The 19,300-nt window shown below is 38.2% G+C and overlaps 1 protein-coding gene across 1 annotated transcript in view; it reads left to right on the forward strand.

Moving 5' to 3' along the window:
• Nucleotides 1-12,398, forward strand: part of LOC139730673 (uncharacterized) — a 48,505-nt gene extending 36,107 nt beyond the window's left edge. Inside the window, exons 4-9 of the mRNA XM_071641534.1 lie at nucleotides 228-342; nucleotides 4,816-4,969; nucleotides 6,122-6,277; nucleotides 8,217-8,404; nucleotides 10,353-10,393; nucleotides 12,126-12,398. Of these exons, the coding sequence (XP_071497635.1) occupies nucleotides 228-342; nucleotides 4,816-4,969; nucleotides 6,122-6,277; nucleotides 8,217-8,404; nucleotides 10,353-10,393; nucleotides 12,126-12,312 (841 nt within the window). The 3' untranslated portion in view covers nucleotides 12,313-12,398. The remainder of the gene's footprint in view (nucleotides 1-227; nucleotides 343-4,815; nucleotides 4,970-6,121; nucleotides 6,278-8,216; nucleotides 8,405-10,352; nucleotides 10,394-12,125) is intronic.
• The last annotated feature ends 6,902 nt before the right edge of the window (nucleotides 12,399-19,300 follow it).

Raw genomic sequence — 19,300 nt, forward strand, 5'->3', positions numbered from 1 at the left:
TGGATCACTGATGCCAAGATTTAGTAGATAATGTCTAGTCTTGTAAAAGCATCCATGTTCCACTCGTTTGCCTCTCTGATGAAAACTTTCTTTCTGGAGTCAACTGTGTTTTTATTCATCTTATTAAGCCTCTAAATTGATCTGACATCTGGAAAATATGGCAAATCGTGTTCTTGTGGTGCATTGTTGGATGATAGCTCATTTTCTCTTCACCCTTTCTTCCGCAGAATATCGTACTGTACAGCGGACAAAAACAACGAAAAGGTCTTCGGCTTCATCTCATGTCATTTCCGAACAGAAGTCCTCGAGTGCCACGCCTATCTATGCGGCAAGCGAAAAGTGGTAAGCAGCCACGATCCGGTATAATTTCATTCTGTATGTTTTTACAGTTCCATAGTATTGCTTCACATTTTATAGTGCTTCACATTAAAATCTGTGAAGCGCTGTGATACATGTTTACTCATTGTAAGAGCGCTCTGTACATTGTAAGTACCCAAATTGTATTGTATTGTATTGTAGTGCGCACACAGATTCCGAAAACAAGGTAAATTGATAGAATCCTAGGTTGATGGGCATATATGGATTGACAGATTATGTGACAGAAGATAGGTAGAAAGATAGATAGATCCAATAGATAGATAGATAGATAGATAGATAGATAGATAGATAGAATATAGGAAGTTAGAAACATAGCGAGATACATGTAATGCACTGGGTATATTACGTAGGTAGGAAGATATTAAACAAGATTGGTATGATTGATAAAGTGGCTGGTATAGATTACTAGATGGACTGACAAACAGACCGACAAGCAAAAGTATGGAATAAGTGCGATATGCACGTTTAGTGATCATTTTTCCATGTGTGTGTCCAAGTATCATTGTAATGGATATTGAAAGAGCAGACTGACACATTAGATGCGTTTCCAAATTGCTCGTGTCATCTCTGAGGACGCAGCCATGCGCAGCTTTAATCATTGGCGGTCTCGACCCATCACACGAGCGCATTTCGCAAGGATCCCGTCTGGCTCGTAATCATTGGCTACGACGGGGTCTGCGGCTCGCATTTCATGACCTTTTGATGACGCTTCAAAACTGGTTTGCAATGTAGCCTGTCATCATGTACCCAATATTTCAGTCCTCAATCATAGCAGTGATACATTTTGATAGCAATTTGCAGTTCTTCCCTGAGCCTCTCCATAACTTTTGGGGCATTTTTTACTTTCTTGGTAGTCAATATTTTAGTATAAGATTGGCATAGTGTGTATAAATATTTTGTTCGTATTTTCATTACACTACCTCCCTTTGTTGGTAGCTTTGGGAAGTTAAAGACAAAGCGCTTCATTATTAAAATTTACTTACATCGTCTTTTTCTCCTAAAGTGCTGAAGATGTCTGGGAGTCAAATCCGACCAATCTAATCAAGCCTAATATCATTATATGCATCTAGAAGCAAACCCCCAAAATAAAGACGCTTCCTATAGAATATTTAGCATTCATCCTGCCTGCTTTACAATGTACAGCGTATAAGGATGTACGTGCAGCAACAGTATATTTGGTGGGCTACACAAGTTTAAAAGACGTGATCCGAAACCAGATTGTTTTGATTACTCATGCGACCTGCTAATAAAGACAACATGTGTGGGCAAGAAGACGGCCGTGTAACAAAATTCAAAGTCAGAAGAAAACCTTGTCCGCTGATAAATTACTTGTTCTGCAATTTGTCAGGAAACGGGGTTTTAGTTTGTTGGTCGCAAAGGGGAAAAAAAAAAGATCAATGAATGTCCTTAAATGTCCTCCTTCCGTTAAGAAGGTCCTTCGGTGCATTATCTTTCTAAAGCTATGTATATGTATGTTGCTTATCTCAAACTTTGCCTCGTATGTTTGAACTTCGATGATACATGTGCAGTTTAATGCCCTTCTGAAGGTAACGTCAGGTACAAAAACCATAATATTTACTAGGGTCATATCGCTACCCTTGTTTACATCCGTGTGCACACTGTGGAATAAACAACCACAGAGTTCAAGGTGAGCTTTACTTCTCGAGTTCTACGTCACACCAGTTTGCCGATGTCACATCAGTTAATAAAGCTAAATAGTTAAAATCATCATTGATTATTATAGTCTCTATTAATTGCTGTGCTTACTTCTTGAAACATTATAAGTTGTAAACTTGATAGCAGCCATATGAATGCAGACAGTAGCGTCTTTAGTGATATAGCTTTAAATGGCAATGTTAAGTTTCTATCGTGTGATTGCTCATAATTTGAAAGCCATTAGTAGTGGCCAATGCGGTGGCTGATCTTTGATGTGTGATAGTTTTGCTTTCAACCCTTCAAGTTGTTAACTCTTTGTATGCCACATTCGCATTCCCGACTCAAGTCGACGGCGTGCCAAGTTCGCATAGTTTGCTCAAAGGCACAAACCCGCCCAAACTGATCCGATGTAAATCACCAAATGCCACAGTACAATGAAAGTTTTGCACGCGATTCTGATCCTTTCACAACTTGCATTGTGTGGTGATTGAATATCGAGCAGTGTTCCCTATTAGATTTTTGTGTAAATTCCCAGTTTCTTTTGTTGTTTTTTGTGCAAAACTCATGCCTGTACAATAATAGTTACTGGTTATTTGTAAAATAATAGTCAATATATTTTTGATGATTTACATAGTAGCAAAGCTTGGAATTTTTTCTACAACTTTGCTCATCGTATGTCCAGCATAACAAAATTGATTAAAAGTTGCATGGATTTGAAAAGCAGAATGTTTTACCAAAGCGTGCTTGCAGTTCAGTCTCAGAATAATGTGGCACACGGGGGTCTTACACTGTGGCACATGAAGAGTTTAAAAAAAGAGGGGAATTTTACTGCAGAACTTATTATCTTTCTGTCATTTAATTGGCACCTGAAATTCGCTGCATATATCTTTCATTAGAGAAATATTGTTTTTTACTGACTTTACTTGACCAGAATACACTTTGTAGGTTGGGTAGTATTCCCCATATCCATGGATGATGTCCTTCCAGCGCTCTATTTTCTCCATTATATTCGCTATGTTCTTTGTGTCTTGGAGTAGATTTGTACAAGCTGCATAAAGATATTAATTAATATCTGTACTGACTCAGGAAGAAACTTAAAAGAAATTTACCAAATTGAGGGACAGGAACTTTACCGGTAATCACATTTTGAGTAGGGCTTTACATACAGTACGTGTGCATGCAGTCTCTGCCACTGTAAAAGGCTTGCAGCACTTATTCGCATTGCAAAATTTACAACAGTACTTTAACCCTGTAGCAACTAGACTGCTCAGCGGTTCATTCTGTGACAAGTTAGCAAGTCGCTCATTCATTCATGGAACATGTCTGTGTTTTCTGATGGGATTTTTATTCAGGATTATTAAGAAATTACACACAGAAAACACAGACAAGTTTCTGCTCTGTTTCATAAATGCACAAGAAATTTGTATTTTTTGAAAGGAAAGCGTAATTCAAGTTGCAGCGGGCAAGGGATGTGTGTGTGTGTGTGTGGGGGGGGGGGGTTGAGGCTATTCTCTAAATGACATTCACAGAGCAGATAAAGGACAGAATCGGAGATTGGAAAGGCAATGTGTGCTTGCCGACATGTGACACTACTGAACGCTTTGACAGGCCCTCCTCCATAAGTGACTCAGAGACAACTCAAAGAAACAGGTGTACTCACAGGAACAAATTTGGCCTTCGCACAAATCTTCCCTCCTCATCGTAGTAGAAGTGTATAAATAGTTATGTGTGCATTGATAGCTTTTCATTAAGATTTTAACTGTGCTGTCCACTTCCTGTTGGGTGTCTTGTAATGAGATATTCCATGTGGCAGAGAATGAAGTAATCTATTTCGCATGAAAGAAGTAACTACAAGGGGAAGGAGATGAGGGTATGGCGCTCTAAAATCTCAAAGAAAGGGCAGGAAATTCCTGTGTACTCTTTATTGCTGCTTTTCTTATATGTGACAGGGTATGGCCCCAGTATTGGATTTCAAAGATACTTGTGTAGTGCTTTGGAAGGTTTTTACATTTATTTACAAAAAATAACAACAACACATAAAGCAAACATATGGATAAAGAGTTAATCCTTTTCAACACTTTTTTTTTTCATTTCAAAGGATCTATTTCTGGGAGAAAGACACTTGATTGTACTATCCTTTTAATACTTTGATAATGATAAGTATGATAATGTTGGTAATGATTTAGTTCATGGAAGATGTGGGGATACAAGGTTAGTTTATCATGATTGCATTTAAACAATATGTACAACATGTATTCTCTATTAAACAAGTGGTAAAACTATTTCTGGCTTGAGTCAAATGCAAATGGTAATCAATCTTAATACAAGGATCGGAAGCTTCTCACTTTGATGGGGTTATGCAATACACGCACACTCATACACAACCTGTACACATACATGCACAAAAATGGCCCTGTGTTGCTGTTGAAAAAACAAAAGTGATGACTTTGAAATCATGAGCATCAAGATGAGTAAAATTCTCTTGATCGCATGATCTGACATCACGAACATACCTTTATTTTTCTCTCTTTGGGAATCTACATAGTCCTCATTCATTCATTAACCTCAAATGTATTTCAAGTGGAATGAAACAGTTTGACAAAAATGTTGTCAAACACAAAGGGTTTGACATTACCATAAAAGACTATCACTAGTTTGTTCATTGATGTATTCTTGTCCTCGCAAAATGTAGCAGATTTGTATCATTATGATCGTCCCTTCCCTTCTAGAAGCATATTACTCAGTAACTCTCACTTATTCTTACTTTCTCCCGTACCACAGGCGGAGGCACTGACCTTGACAGTAGCGCAGGCCTTCAACATCGCCTACGACAACTGGAAGAAGTGCCGGACGGACAAGACGAGCACCGGTTCGAACGAGGAGAGAGAGGACAGCACGTCGGATGACTTGAGCGAATTTTCGTTGTCGGAGACAGGTGGGTGTCGCCATTGCTGTAGGGGGCGGGGTCGGCCTGTTTCAAGAATCACTGTGTTTATAGTGTTTCCTGTGTTTTACATGTTTTCTACAATGAACATAAGCATTTCAGCATTTGTTCATTACAGTGCACTCCCGTTTTAACGAACGCGGTTATAACGAAATTCCATTTACAACAAAGTAAAAGTTCGGGTCACAACATTATCCACTCTATGTATTTTTATTGTTTATTTGTTTGCATAACGAAATTTCGACATAACAAAAGAAAATTGCTGGTCCCAAGGACTTCTTTAAAACGGGAGTCCACTGTATACATGAAGGACACCTCTTGGCATATATGCCATGTATCACAACCCATTATATTGTCAAAATTTGTATGATCCATATATGGACTGGAAGTATCAAGGCTATCTTTGTGAATTCTGAGTGCCTCAGGTATTCTCCAGAAAGCTCTCAATCATCAATTATTTCATAACCCAGATGTATGGATTCAAAGAGATCACAATGGAGATGGCTCTCGGTGTCAGAGAAAAGTATTTGGTAATTCTGTTGTGTTGTACAGTTGAACCTCTCGTATCCGGACAAGTCGGGACCGGGGCTCATCCGGATAAGGGATTTGGCCGGATACGGGAGACTCAATGCTTTATACATGTACATATACATACACATGTACTGATGTAGCCCATTGTACGTACCACATCTAGTAATGTGTATACTGGAACCTTTTCATTGTTACACTTAGTAACAGACTCCAAAATAGAGGTTCGTGTTTGCAAGAATGAAATCATTTTCTTTTATAAATTCTTGGGATGATTTACCTAAATAATTATTAAGAAATGTATCAAGTAGATCTTGAAAATAAACAGTATGAGTCGACGAAACTACGCTTCAAAATTCGATCATCACGGCTCGGCAAAGTCGACTGTAGGTCGCCATTGTTAGATTGAGTTGGGAATCCCCCTTTCCTCCCGTAATTATCAAAAAATAAATAAAAATCACGGCGAGATTGCGTCCGTATAATAGAGAGATCCGGATAAAGGGAGGCCGGATAAGAGAGGTTCAACTGTATTGATTCTCGTCTTTATTACAGCTCTCAAAAGCACTGTCACTAAATTCACTTCATTATTGCCCCTAACCCCATATTGTGCTGCAGGATCACCACACAGAAAATCAGCCCCTCAAGCCATTCCAGGATGCACCCCAGATTCCACCCCTTCATCACTAAATGGTTCCAGCCAGGGCTACTGGTCGTCCGGTGCTTCTCCACTCACGCCGCCCACGTTACAGCCCCCTCCAAAACCCACAAAGGGTGAGTTTTCACTCCTGCCATCTTCTTCTGGGGCGCATTCCCTGTGGTATTGTAGCAAGAAGCACTGGGTACCACAGTAGATGGGACCTGCCAACCTTTGACCATGTGATGTCAGATTTATGCTCAGTTTTCTTAGGTGTCCATTTAGACTCCTTCAAGAAGTGCCAGGAAGGGGATATTTAGGCACCGATACACATACGAATGCAGCTACAGCACCAATGGATTCACTGGATTAGATGTCTTATTAATCAGTAACCACAGACCTTCACAGACAGTGAATACAAGACAACATAAGATGGCCGGGTTACCACGAAAACAGGGCAATACCCATATGCCTGGTGAAGATTTTAGTAGAAAGAATAAAATCATGGGCTAAAACAATTCAGATATGGTTCAGTTTTGTCGTGGTTTTACAGCGCACTCCCGTTATAATGAACAAAGTTATATCTCTTTATCCAAAAGGAGATCACACAATGGAACACGGGAATGGACTAGTCAGTTTCCTCAGATAAGACATTATGGCCCGAATTCACGAAGGTGTTACAATCTTGTCCATGGTTTAAACCATGGACAAAGACCATTGAGTGCCAAGTGTTGCGTGGAGTATTTCGTTACGAAATCAGTCATTTCATTACAAAGTAATCATTTCGTTGACAAAAATTTAAACCATGGACAAGATTGTACCGCCTTCATGAATTCGGGCCTATGTGCTTATTACAAAAGTTGGAATGCTCATAATCCATACAAAGGTCTTGTGACAAGTGGCTGCTTGGGTCAACTTCCGTGTAGGATCACGAAGCAGTCAAATTCTTAGAAAGATAGTGAAATATTTTCTTGAAAAGTCTTCCAAGTAAGCCTCACTACCTAACATGAAGCTTGACTACATCACATACAAGGAGATCTTTGAGTGACAGCACAAAAATGTGACGTGGAGAAAGAGGGGGGGATAGATTCTCAGTAATTTGTTTTCCTTTATCTGCTTTTGTGTGCCTCCGCCGCAAGAGGTACAGGGGGGTTATTATTATGAATGATCCGACTCTTGGTGTCTGCCTCCCCGCCTTGACTCATCAAATTGACGATGACGCGAACGACTCCATGCCCTTCCTGTGCCCCCGCGTGTCAACAAAAACCCCACGGGGCGTCTGCGACGAGAGTGACCTTCGTGTATTTTTGGTCGCCAACCCCCCGCCCCCTATCTGGCCTGTTTCTGAAGTCTATTCTTAGCAGTGTCCTCCAGCAGAATGGTGTCCTCTGCTTAAAGTGGCTCCGCCGACACTTCCGGCATCAGAACTATGTAGAAACCATAAGCATTCTTTAATTAACCCTCCACGTGCAACGTTAATTTTTTACCCATAGTTCTGTGTGTGAAATTTGTGCACATTTGACTCGTTGGCCCAGAAAGGGTTAAAGAGAGTGAGAGAGGTGATGGTTATCGCAACTGATTGATAATTTGCCCATCATCTATGCAAATACACACCGATTTGTTCAGTGTTTTTGAGCAGTAGCCATGATAAAAATCATGGACATACACACAACAAAGAAATACTGAATAATTGGTGTGTATCTGCGTCAATGAGGGGCAATGTGTCAGTCTGTTCCAGTGAAAAGTAGCTCGATGCAAGAATAATTGATTTGAGGGGAATACAATACAATACAATACAATACAATAAGATATGATACTGTACAATACAATACAATACGATACGATATGATACGATACAATACAAAACAACATAGTTACTTATGTAGCACTCTTACCAGGGGAAGGTTAGTTTTGCTATTGTACGAAGAATTATGATATGTATCATGGACATAAAGCACATTTTGATTGGCTTTTTGTTTGTTTTATCATGCATTATTATGCATCGCTTCAACATGAGACCGACATGCACTTTAACATATACGAGGCTGATTTTAATTTCTGATTCTTCCCTGTCAGTATTAACAGTCTCATTCGACACACCGCTGATATCCTCGTCCGCCCCGCCCTCGTCAACGATGACCAATCACAGGCTAGAGAAGCATCGGCCCCCACCGCTGGTGTTCAACGGCAACGGCCACCACCACCACAATCCGGTGGACAGCAACAAACAAGTAGACCAGGTTGCCACCTCGCTGACAGAAATGGTAAGGAATCAGGCCAGAGTGAATCACAAAGTTTTAAAGCAGGAACACAGTACGATGTGTGGGAGTCTTGCATTCTATCTCACTTGGGACAGAGGATTAACATTCAAAATCTGACTTCCAGTATTTTATTCCCCTATTGCCATGGGTAATAGGTTGCAAATGTGGACGCTTTCCTGTAAACTAAAGTATTGCACTGGGCCAGTGTCAGTTATGCTTTCTTTGTTCATGATGTCATAGACTGAGGTACTTCTGCAAAATTGTTCAAATATCCACACACAAATAATCTTGTTATTAGTTTCTCATCATTTTTTCTATGGTGCACTGAATTACTGAAGATTTGAATGGTGTAATTAAAGGTAGATGGGGGGGGGGATTTTGGGGGAAGTTATGTGAAGGTAAAGGTTTGTGCCAATACCTTACTGATTAGGATGTTGACTGGGAATTTGTGAATGTCGAAGAATAACACAGGAGAAGTCTGCCAAAAATGTCAGGTCCTTGAATTGTAGACATCTTATGAGAGTATGGGTGTATGTGGGGGAGGGGGGGGGGGGAGAGGAGGGGGAGCTTAGGGTTAGGGGGTTGGAGTTGGCACACATTCAAGACGGGGGATTAAGATGGCGGGTGATTCATTGATTCATTGTCGGGGTGGCGCAGGCCGACTGGCGCCAAGCCAATGCCGAGCGGTGCCTGTGTGTTTGGAGAGTGTGCGTCTGACGCAATCAATAGAGTCGACGCAGGATGTGGAACTAAATACTTCCGCTCGTTGGCCATGTTGGGTTCCAAAAGGGGGAAAATGAATTAATGAATTCTGGAGAGACCCATTCTCAATGGATCTCCCCTCAAAGTTGATGTAATCTCCATTTATGGTAAAGAGGACTTTTGCTGAAGGAAATAATCATTCAGATGTGTTCGACCCCCTCATTACTCCTAGAATTGTTTTTAAAGAGTTAATCTTTACAAGTTGGGAACTGCAGTGAAATAGCTGAATCAGAGAACACATCAAATTCATCATCTTTATAGTCACAGAGTTCTGTCTAGTTCTTGCACTGTCACTTTTTTTTTTTATTTGCGTCAATCAGGTGATTTGGTCAGGGGAGAAGTCGTCTATTGCATGTGTCAATCTAGACCCAATATTACAAGAAGCAAACCGGGAGAAAAACAATGAATCCCTTTTTCATTAGAAAAAAACAAAACTAACAAAGACAAAACAAAACAAAACAACAACTACTTGCACCAGTTGCAAGCAACTTCCAATACTTGTAGCAACTTTGAGGACAGCCAGACAACAGCTTATCAACTGAAAGAAAGATATTATTCAGAGGGGTGAAGGCTCAGGTTTGAGTTTCTTCAGTTTGTCTCCCTCTGCAAATGAAAATTTGTTAAGATCGCAACTGCTGATCTGTGAATAAAAAACATGTCCCACTGGTTCCTTTTTTCCGACATGTTTGTTAATTTACAGATCAGCAGTTGCGATCTTAACAAATTTTCATTTGCAGAGGGAGACAAACTGAAGAAACTCAAACCTGAGCTTATCAACTGTTGGCAGTTTAAATGTGTCTCTAGTAAAACTGCAGTGATTTTTACTTATCACAATGGCGGTTACACTAATCAAAATTCAGAAAATAAAATCTTCTGCAGAGAAGATTTTCATTATTTCTTTTTTTTTTGGGGGGGGGGGGAGGGGACAAATCAAGATTTAGTCTCATAAGAAATGTGAAAAATACTGGCCAAAAGAACATCTATGTTTAGAATTTATGCAGTTAAATTGCTGTTTTGCCAGAAAAAAAAAACTAACTAACTAAAAACAAGCAAACAACCCAAAACTATAAAACAAAACAAGAAAGCACTGAATTACTGTATACTTTGTATGGAAAACATTTACATGAATCATTCAGAATCAGATAATCTGTGTATTGCATCCATTTTTGTCTTATTTATTTCATTTCAGAATCTTGGAGGAGAAGTGGACCTAGATGACTGCTTTTCAAAGTAAGTTTACAGTTAAAATCATTTCTTTTTGTCATTTATAGTTTTTTAAAGGGAAAATTTTGTGAAGAAATAACATTCTTTCAATACAATTTGCACTGGCTGCCCATTCGCCAAAATATTGATGCTGGTTTATAAAGCTCTGAATGGTCAGGCCCCTAGTTATATCAGTGAATTATTGAATATTAAATCTCAGACTCATGGTCATAATCTCCGTAGATTGTGGAATAGATTACCATTAGACATTCGGAAATGTCAGACTTTAGACAGCTTTAAATCAAAAGTGACAACTTTTTTGTTTTAGCATAGGCCTTTTTCTTTTTTACTTCCCATCCAGCATTATGCAACATAGGAATTTAAGAGCTCTTGAAGCGCAGTAGAATATATAGACATAGTTTCTGCGCTTAATAAATGATTTATCATTATAATCATAAGTGAGCTAGAGCCATGAGCGATCAATTTATTTGTTACGCTACCACATTCCTCAGATGAGAAGTGATTCGTTTTTCTAATTAAAGTAAAACAAGGAATGTTTGCGTGCATTTTAATTTTGCGAGAGCCAAGATTCGCAAAAATGTCATGTGTTGAACAAGGTCGTTGCTCCAATCCCTGAAAATTTCATGTCGTGAAATCTTGCTTTATGTCATTAATCTCGCTTTATGGTAGAGGAGAGACCAAGAGCTTTTGTGTGTGCTCTACTAATTGTCATGAATGACTTGGTGAATGTTGACATATTCATCCTTACCGGTTGATGTCACTCACTTTATCATTTTACTTCCAGTTGCATGTGCAGAGGCTTTGTAAGAAACAAAAAGCTGACTCTGCTGAGCAGCAAAGCGTTGTAGAAAATGGCCATAAGACTAATACAAACAAACAAACAAACAAGCAAAAAACAATAGTGACATTCGAGTGTCTGACTTATTATATTTAAGAAAAGAATGTTAAAAGATCTTATGTGTGGGGATGTGCAGAAAATTTGTGGAATTCCACATGGAAACAACATAGAGCGAGGCAAAATTGAAACCGTTATTAGTGTCAAATATGTACATAAGTCTAATTCCTTGGTGTACGCTGATCTTGTATTGCATATGATAGGAGGAAATAACTGTGTGTGAGATACTGACTAAATTCCTCATCTGAATAACAGCAAAAAAAAAACAAAAAAAACAAAAAAACAAAACAGAACAAATGACAAAAATCAGTTGTCACTTCACTTGGCACAGCAAAGCTAGTATCAGACTTGGGGTACTGCAAACTAGGAAATACTGGCTTGTTCTAATCTCACTTTATCTAATGCCTGTCTGGTCTTGTCCAACATGTTCTCATCCTGTGTAGATGAATGGGTTCACATTCAGTTGTATTGGTGTCAGACAGAAGATCTGGGAATTAGACCAACTGGTACTAGACCAAGTAACTATAAACCTGACATACCTACACTCCTGCTTGCCCAGGGCAAATAAAACTCATTGCTGAGCAAGTAAGATAAAAATATGCACTTGTCTGGTGCAAATGGCCCCTTGCCTATTAAAAGACATACTTAACTGGGGCAAGAAGGAGAAATATTGTTAGTGATGGCCTTCAACTGTGAACCTTTTCTGTGCCAAAATCTTAGGACAGTGTGTACAATGCTATGGTATTGTCTGTGCCAATTGACACTGGAAACATGCAAAGGGTTAAAGCAAGCCCCTCATCACTCACACCAGCACTCTCTCTACTGTCCTCTCCTCACACACAGATTGGCTGAGAGCCGGTCCAACCCGGGACTCCTGGACATCAACGTGAGGAGATCGCAGTTTGACGCCGACGTGATCGTCCACTTCTCGGGCACGGACAAGGACCGCCAGGTGCTGCTGGAGTCGCAGTCGAAGGACAGCCTGTTCTTACGAGAGTCGCAGGACAACATCATCATGGGTGGACTTTGACCCCAAGCCTCCTGTTGACAGCAGAAGAAAATGATATGCTAAGAAAGAATGAACCGCAAGTTGCCACTGAAGAATGAAAAAAAGTGGATTAAATTGTATAATGGACTCTAACACGTTTTGGTTGTTAGCTGTTATTGTCTGGAACTAATTCAGACAGAAGCAATATTTTTTTCCCCTTTTCCATTACTATGTAAACATGAAGAGAATGCTCTTCATTAACAATAACTTGATCATGATATTCAAAGCATTACTTGTGCTCCTGGTGTGGAGACATTCAGTATTGTCGTGCCTGCAAGTTTTTTTGCATGTCCAGCCGCCGCTCTCTTTTTGAGAGCTGGTAGCGTACTGGATCGGACTTCCGCGCTCGTGAAACTGTATCTTTGCATTGCATTGATATTATGCCGTCTCTTGAGTTATATGGTGGTTGTGATCGTTCAGTCACTTAAAGGGGACACCACTACGAGCTGTAGATGTGGTAGTATGCTGGTCGCTTTCTGTTGCACCGGATTCCCTACGTAGTGGCCGCTCTGTTTCTATACCCAGGGCCACTCCTCCTCTGGACATATACCAGAGACTGTGCCGTCGCAACCCATGAGTTGCTGCACGAAGGTTGCCCAGAAGAAAGGTGGCTTGGCGTGGACTTCTGTTTATGCCACAGAATGTCAATAGAAACCTCTGCTATGAAACAAACAAAAAAAAAAGAAAAAAAAAAGGAGCAGAAGTGACTGAAATTAGCATGAGGAAAGAAGGAAATGTGTAGTAAAGTTGGATGGCATTAAATGTCATCTCCAATGTCTTTACTTATGTATTTATTCTTTTACTTTTTTTTTCCTTTTTTTTTTTTGATTTGAGATGTGCGAGATAGTTTACCTTCTTGTTCTGGATGAAGTAAAAATTCCAACTCTGTAGTGTAGCAGTACAGGGAAAACCTGTTATAACGAGTGCGCTTACAATGAGGTATCGTTTGTAACGAGGTGAATTTAGCAATGGTCCCAGCGCCCTCGTTATATCAGGGTTTCTCTGTATTTGCAGTATTTATTTTATGGGGACTTGCCTCTCTGTTTAAAGTATGACATACTTGCATGAAATTGTGTAATTGACGCGTCGTCTGTCCCATTTTTTCTTTTTATGTATTTTAATGTATGATTATCATTTATAGATAAAAAGTATACAGAATATGAAAAATTTATATATATATATGTGGTGATTATGCTATATAATTAGTTATAAAGTTTGGTTCTCTTAAAACATGTGAGCGTTCATGTGGCACTTATTAGTAAATTTGTGGTTGCAATTTAAGATGATAATAGTTGATAAGACGGAGAACTCAACTCTGCCATTCTATGAAGAGGAAGTACATGTACTTTTGTAGTGACAGTCTTCACAAAAAAGGGATATGGCATTATTGAGGTGCGCCATGTGATACATGTTTGAATCTCCAGAAAGACTTGCGTCGTGATAATGTAAGTTAAAAAGGAGAAAAGATGCATGTGTAGGCACACAGGAAGGCTAGAGAAATTTGTTTCTGTTTTCCTGACTTAATTATGTAATCTGTTTTATTGGGAAACCATTCATGATTATTAAACCCACTTGTCACCTTGGGTATCTGGTGTATGTACAATGTCAATGATAGTTTAAGGATATTGGTTTTGAGGGGGTTAAACAGTGGGAAATGAGAATGCGCCGATTCCATCAATATTACTTTGCGGTGCCATTCATTTTGAATTCATACTTTCGATCACATTGATATGATGTACTGTTTTAATGTCACTTCAAACATCAAACTGCAAAGGGGAGAGTTAAATATGTGTATTCAAGAAAACTCACATGCCCACCAAACCTGCCCAATGTAAGATCTTAATGTTAACGCTTGTATTCTTCCAAATCATTAATCATCATCACATTTCCTATGTTTGGTTTTGTGCTTTGAAATTACTTTGCCCAGAAAACAGTTTTTTCACCTTATACATCTTTGTGTGTTTTTGGAGTGTAAAATTTACAAGGGTGGGAAAGAAATTTCAACATCTTTCATCAAACTTTTGTGTTTAGACCCTTCTTCAGCCCCCCCCCCCCCCCCCACACACACACACACAAAGTGGAATATTCATATAATGTGATATGATCAACAAGTTTGATGTCGATGTCGAGGAACCCAAGTAATGTGTATGAAAATAAACTGCTGATGCTAAGTCATCACATTGATTTTCATGGACCTAAACATGACTTTGTTGTCTCGTATTCAATTTGTGATACCTATCTAGTGTGTTTGTTTAGTGCAGTGCATATTCACGAGTCCTTGCCCCTCACTTATTTTTTTTTTCTTCTGTCCAGATGATGATATGCGAAGATTTAAATTTAATTGTGATTCCAAACACACTAAAGCTGAGACTTCATTGCAGCTATACCTCATCCAGTCTGTTGTCACTGTCACGGCAAAGTTGATTTAAAAGAATTGTGTGTGGAATGCTGTATAGTGTTTCAAAATGCATGTAACCTCTGCCTTTCTGTCCTCATACAAGTTCCCCCTCACCCCATTTGCAAGCTCCACCCCCTTCACACCCCCTTTTAATTGTATGCTGTAAATCACCTACACTGCAATTTGATTTTCTTATTGATAATCAAACTTTCACCAAAGTTCATTTCTCTCGCTCTTTTTTTTTTTATAACTGTTTGAAGTTAATTCTCACTGTTGCAAGATCTTGGACTTTGATTTTATTGTTCATGAGTTTTATTTCAAAGATCTTCTTTTCCAGTGACAGAATCATTAATGTCTAGATTAACATATTTTCATGATTTGATCGTGATTTTGCGTCTTTACTGCCATTTCAGGTTGCTGTTGTGTTTTGTGATTTTCTTTGGCCACTTCTAAAAGAGCACAAGTCTAGAGAGTACACTTGTGATCTTTCCGTGTGGAACATTTACTGCTGTTTTAGGAACATCCAAGATGAACTGAATGGAAAAAAGGAATAGATTAAAAGACAACTGACATTCTGTGAAGGGCAGTTAGAAGTTCATTAGAAATTGTGTTCTGTGACCAGACGAAAGGACATTTATGAGCTCTAGTGAACATTAAACGTCCAATCAGTGTGTATATGAATATACTGTTTGTAATCATGCATGTACTTCTGTGAAGTGTGACTTGGATGATATTTATTAGTGTTTTAATGTCTTATTTGTGTGGATTTTTCATAGAGTTTCACGGTGTAACAATGCCATTGACTGATATGTAATCTATAATGAAGCACTCAACAGTGATACACAAAGTCACTAGTGAAATATCAAACTCAAATTTATTTGAAAGTGTGAGTGGGTTGGCTGCCAGTGAAGTTCCAGGTTTTTATTTCTATCCATTTCCATTTTTTCTCTCTTTTAGTGTTTTTCTGATGCAACTTTCCATCAGATTTAACCCCAAAGAACCAATGTTGAAATTATGAAGTATTCCATTTGCATTGACAAATGTCAACTTTTGAATGTATGCGTTCATTGTTTCTCTTCAATGCATTCTAAATATAATTCGATGAAATATTCATATTAATGAAATATTCATATTGGTGAAATATTCATAGTAATGAAATATTCATATTTTCTGCATTCTTATACCATGATACTGCACGAGTTGACAATGAAGCTGAAAAATTCTGATATTAAGATTCAAATTATGAATTCATGGCCTGATTATTCAAAGCACAGCAAGAAGCAATAGCAATTTTTCTAATGCAAATTTGTGAAACATTGTCCCCCTTCCTGCATGATACTTACAAGATGTTACTGAAACTTGTGCTAAACATTGCAAAAAATTGAGGTGCAATAATTCATAAATATGTAACTTTTTGTCTTGTTTGAAAACATCCAAATTCTGTTGACAACAGCAGCAACAACAAAAATGGATCAATTGCACAGCTATTAATTGTTAGGTTGCTAGGGAGACCTTTTCCCTGTGCATTCAATATTGTTGGATCCATCTTTATGTCGTACTGTGTCAGTGCCATGGCAGTTTGAAGTGAAAATTGCCTCGGGCATTCTTTCAGCTCAAGATTAAATGCAGAAATAGATAATCAAGATGGTTGAATTATGAAATAGGCATGATTTTGTTTGTGATCGATGGTTGCGACAGGTGGACAAGAGACATACAGTTCAAGAGTTGCATTAGTTGTTTTGTTTTGTGGAATTCCTATATCTTATTGGATCATGTATTTCAAAGAAGTGAAGGTTATTTAGTGGTTGTTTGAATGAATTTGTTAAGAGCAGGGATTTCTGTACACATCCCAGAGGTATCTTTCAAAGTTTATAAGTGTTTGGTGTCTTTCCTAAAAGGTCAAAGGCCAAGAATTATCTTTTTTGCTAATTTGTGCTCAAATTAATCGTTAACTTAACGTGAGGCTCATTTGGAATGAAAAGATATTTCAATGAATGTCATTCAGCTTCTATGTGGCTCCATATGTCACAGAGACAGACTATTAGATAAGAGGGAAATGAAAACATTTCTGGAAGGTGTGTAAGTACTAAGTGCTGGTCTATGCTTGAAGAATATCATAACTATTATAGGTGAATTGGTTGTCACTGATGAGCAATTGGAGTTCAGATTTACTGCTTTGGTATTTCATGAGGGTTTTTGTTTTTTGGTTATGAGAAATGTACTCTATTTGCAAATTGTAGGTGTTTTCAAGCACCGTCTTTTAATAAGGTTGATCTGTATGTAATATGTACTTACTCCTGTCCCAGAATGAGAGATTGTGAAAGAAATTAAAAATGGGGTCCAACTGTTCATGAGAGCAAGATCTGTAGATGTAATTAAGCATTCTTTTTTATGTTTATCTGCTTGTCCATGGCAAAAATCTTCAGGAGTACACTGTACTAGGCTTCCAGTTGGGTTGTTAGTTTGTCAAATTCTGTAAAAGTGGAAATTTTCGCAGTTTTGACATTTTCGCGCATTTCGCGCAACCAGATACTAGCGTGAAAATGAAAGCATGCGAATATTTTTGCCTGCTATATGTACCTGTGCGTGATGTCTTTATTCCGCGGAATTAAAAACACGCGAATTTCTTCTTACCCAGCCAAGCGCGAAAAATTAGTCGTGCGAAAATATCCACTTTTACAGTGTGTGATTTATTGACATTGACTGTAACGGTTGTGTCAGCTGTCACCACAAAATTTCCTGGTAATTCTGTTTTTGTTTTGTTTTTTTAATGGTGAAATGTCAATTCTTTATTAAACATGTTTTGAAAACTGACCACTGATGATGACCATTGCCCCTCCAGTAACACTGTAATGAAATTCTTACCAATGATAACATGTTTGCAAATGGACGATGCATTTAAGATACAGTATATGTATAAAACTTGAAGTTTTGTTTTGGACTTTGAATGCGAATGTAGTGCTGCCCCTTCAAAATGATTCTGCAGGGACATCATCTGTATTTCATGGAAGTCTTTGGTAGGTAAAACGATAGGTCCTTGATCATATTTTTTTTTTCTCATTGAAGCAATTGCCTGTTGTTAATGACATAGATTAGAAAAGGACATCTTCTCTCACTATTATACTATTGCACAATACAGCTGTATTAGTATTTTACAGCTATTTTGGTATTTTGCAGTCTTGAGCTAAACAAATGTATGTATACACTGTATTGTCACTTTATCATGTTAGTGGTTACTTGCAGTATTTCTGAAGCATTTTTTGTTTGTTTTACCTCTGTCCTAGCCGGAGCTGAGCAGCATGCAGTAGACAAAGAAAAGTCTCATAAATGTATGTTTATGTTATTAAAAAGTGTAATTGTATATAGTTGTTCAAGATGGGGAAGCATCTTTAAGAGGTCAATTTGTGACTTACGACCTTGTTCTACCCACTTTATTATGAACTGCTATGTGATGTGGGCATACCTAATGCATGCCAGGGAAAAAAAATATTTACTCAATTCAGAATTGGATGCAAGGGAACCAGATTGTTTTGTTTCTGCTGTGGTTGATTTGAAACAAATCAATTCTCTATGTGTGCATTCCCTGTCATTACGATGTGATCACCAACGGTGTGATGTTCAGTAATACAGATTTGATATTTTATTTGATAAAATCTGCCCGTGTCCCGTGTTGTCTATTGGAATGTGTTTCATCTGTGACTCCATTTCCATTGCAGTTGTTGGTGGAGACAGATAAAACATAGTAAACACAAGCAGCACAGTCTAAAGCTGAGAGGGCGGGAGAGAGTGAACAATATACACTGTGTGTAGCACAGCCAGCAGATTGAAGAGAAGATTTCACTGACAAAGTTAGATTTTTAAAAATACTTACAGTATTTCTATGCATCTATCTACCTCTTTTCTATAGAAATAGAAATACACTGTAGAAATATATGCTTTATACACATACACACACACAAGATATGTATACATATATTATGAATAGATAGATAGATAGATAGATAGATAGATAGATGTGTGTGTTAGATGCAGTTGTAAATATGATCTTGATTGTTGTTTTTTGTGTGAGAATTTCCCCCATCATCATCAGGCATTTTGTTGATATGCTATACATACTCATGAAAAACAATGTACCTGATACACAAACAAATTGTATTAATGATATCACATCAAAAACCTACATGAAGATGAATCTGTAAGAAACCTCAGATTGTCATCACATTTTCTTTGATCTGAGGCCTTTACCACTGAATTGCTTGCAATTCTAATGAATTGCAATGATGGCATTGATAGTGCTGGTTGAGACAGGGCTTCAAATATTTTTAAAACTTTAAACTTTTGAGGAGATAATGAGAAACCACTCATGAAGTATGAAAGATCATACAATTCTAAGAGGAAATCAAAGTTCACTTGATAAAAATCGGTTTTGAAATGGTTTTGACATCCAAATACCTGGTAAAAGTTTGGGCCCAACTTTTACAGTATTAGGACCACTTTGTTTTGGGATATCTCGGCCATTTCCGAACCGTTTTTCATCAAATAAACTTTCAGTCGCTCTTTATTAGAATTGTT

This window comes from Diadema antillarum, unplaced genomic scaffold (assembly GCF_040938485.1).
Source record: "Diadema antillarum isolate AM-2024a unplaced genomic scaffold, OU_Dant_1.0 scf00000022, whole genome shotgun sequence".
In the NCBI taxonomy this organism is placed as follows: domain Eukaryota; kingdom Metazoa; phylum Echinodermata; class Echinoidea; order Diadematoida; family Diadematidae; genus Diadema; species Diadema antillarum.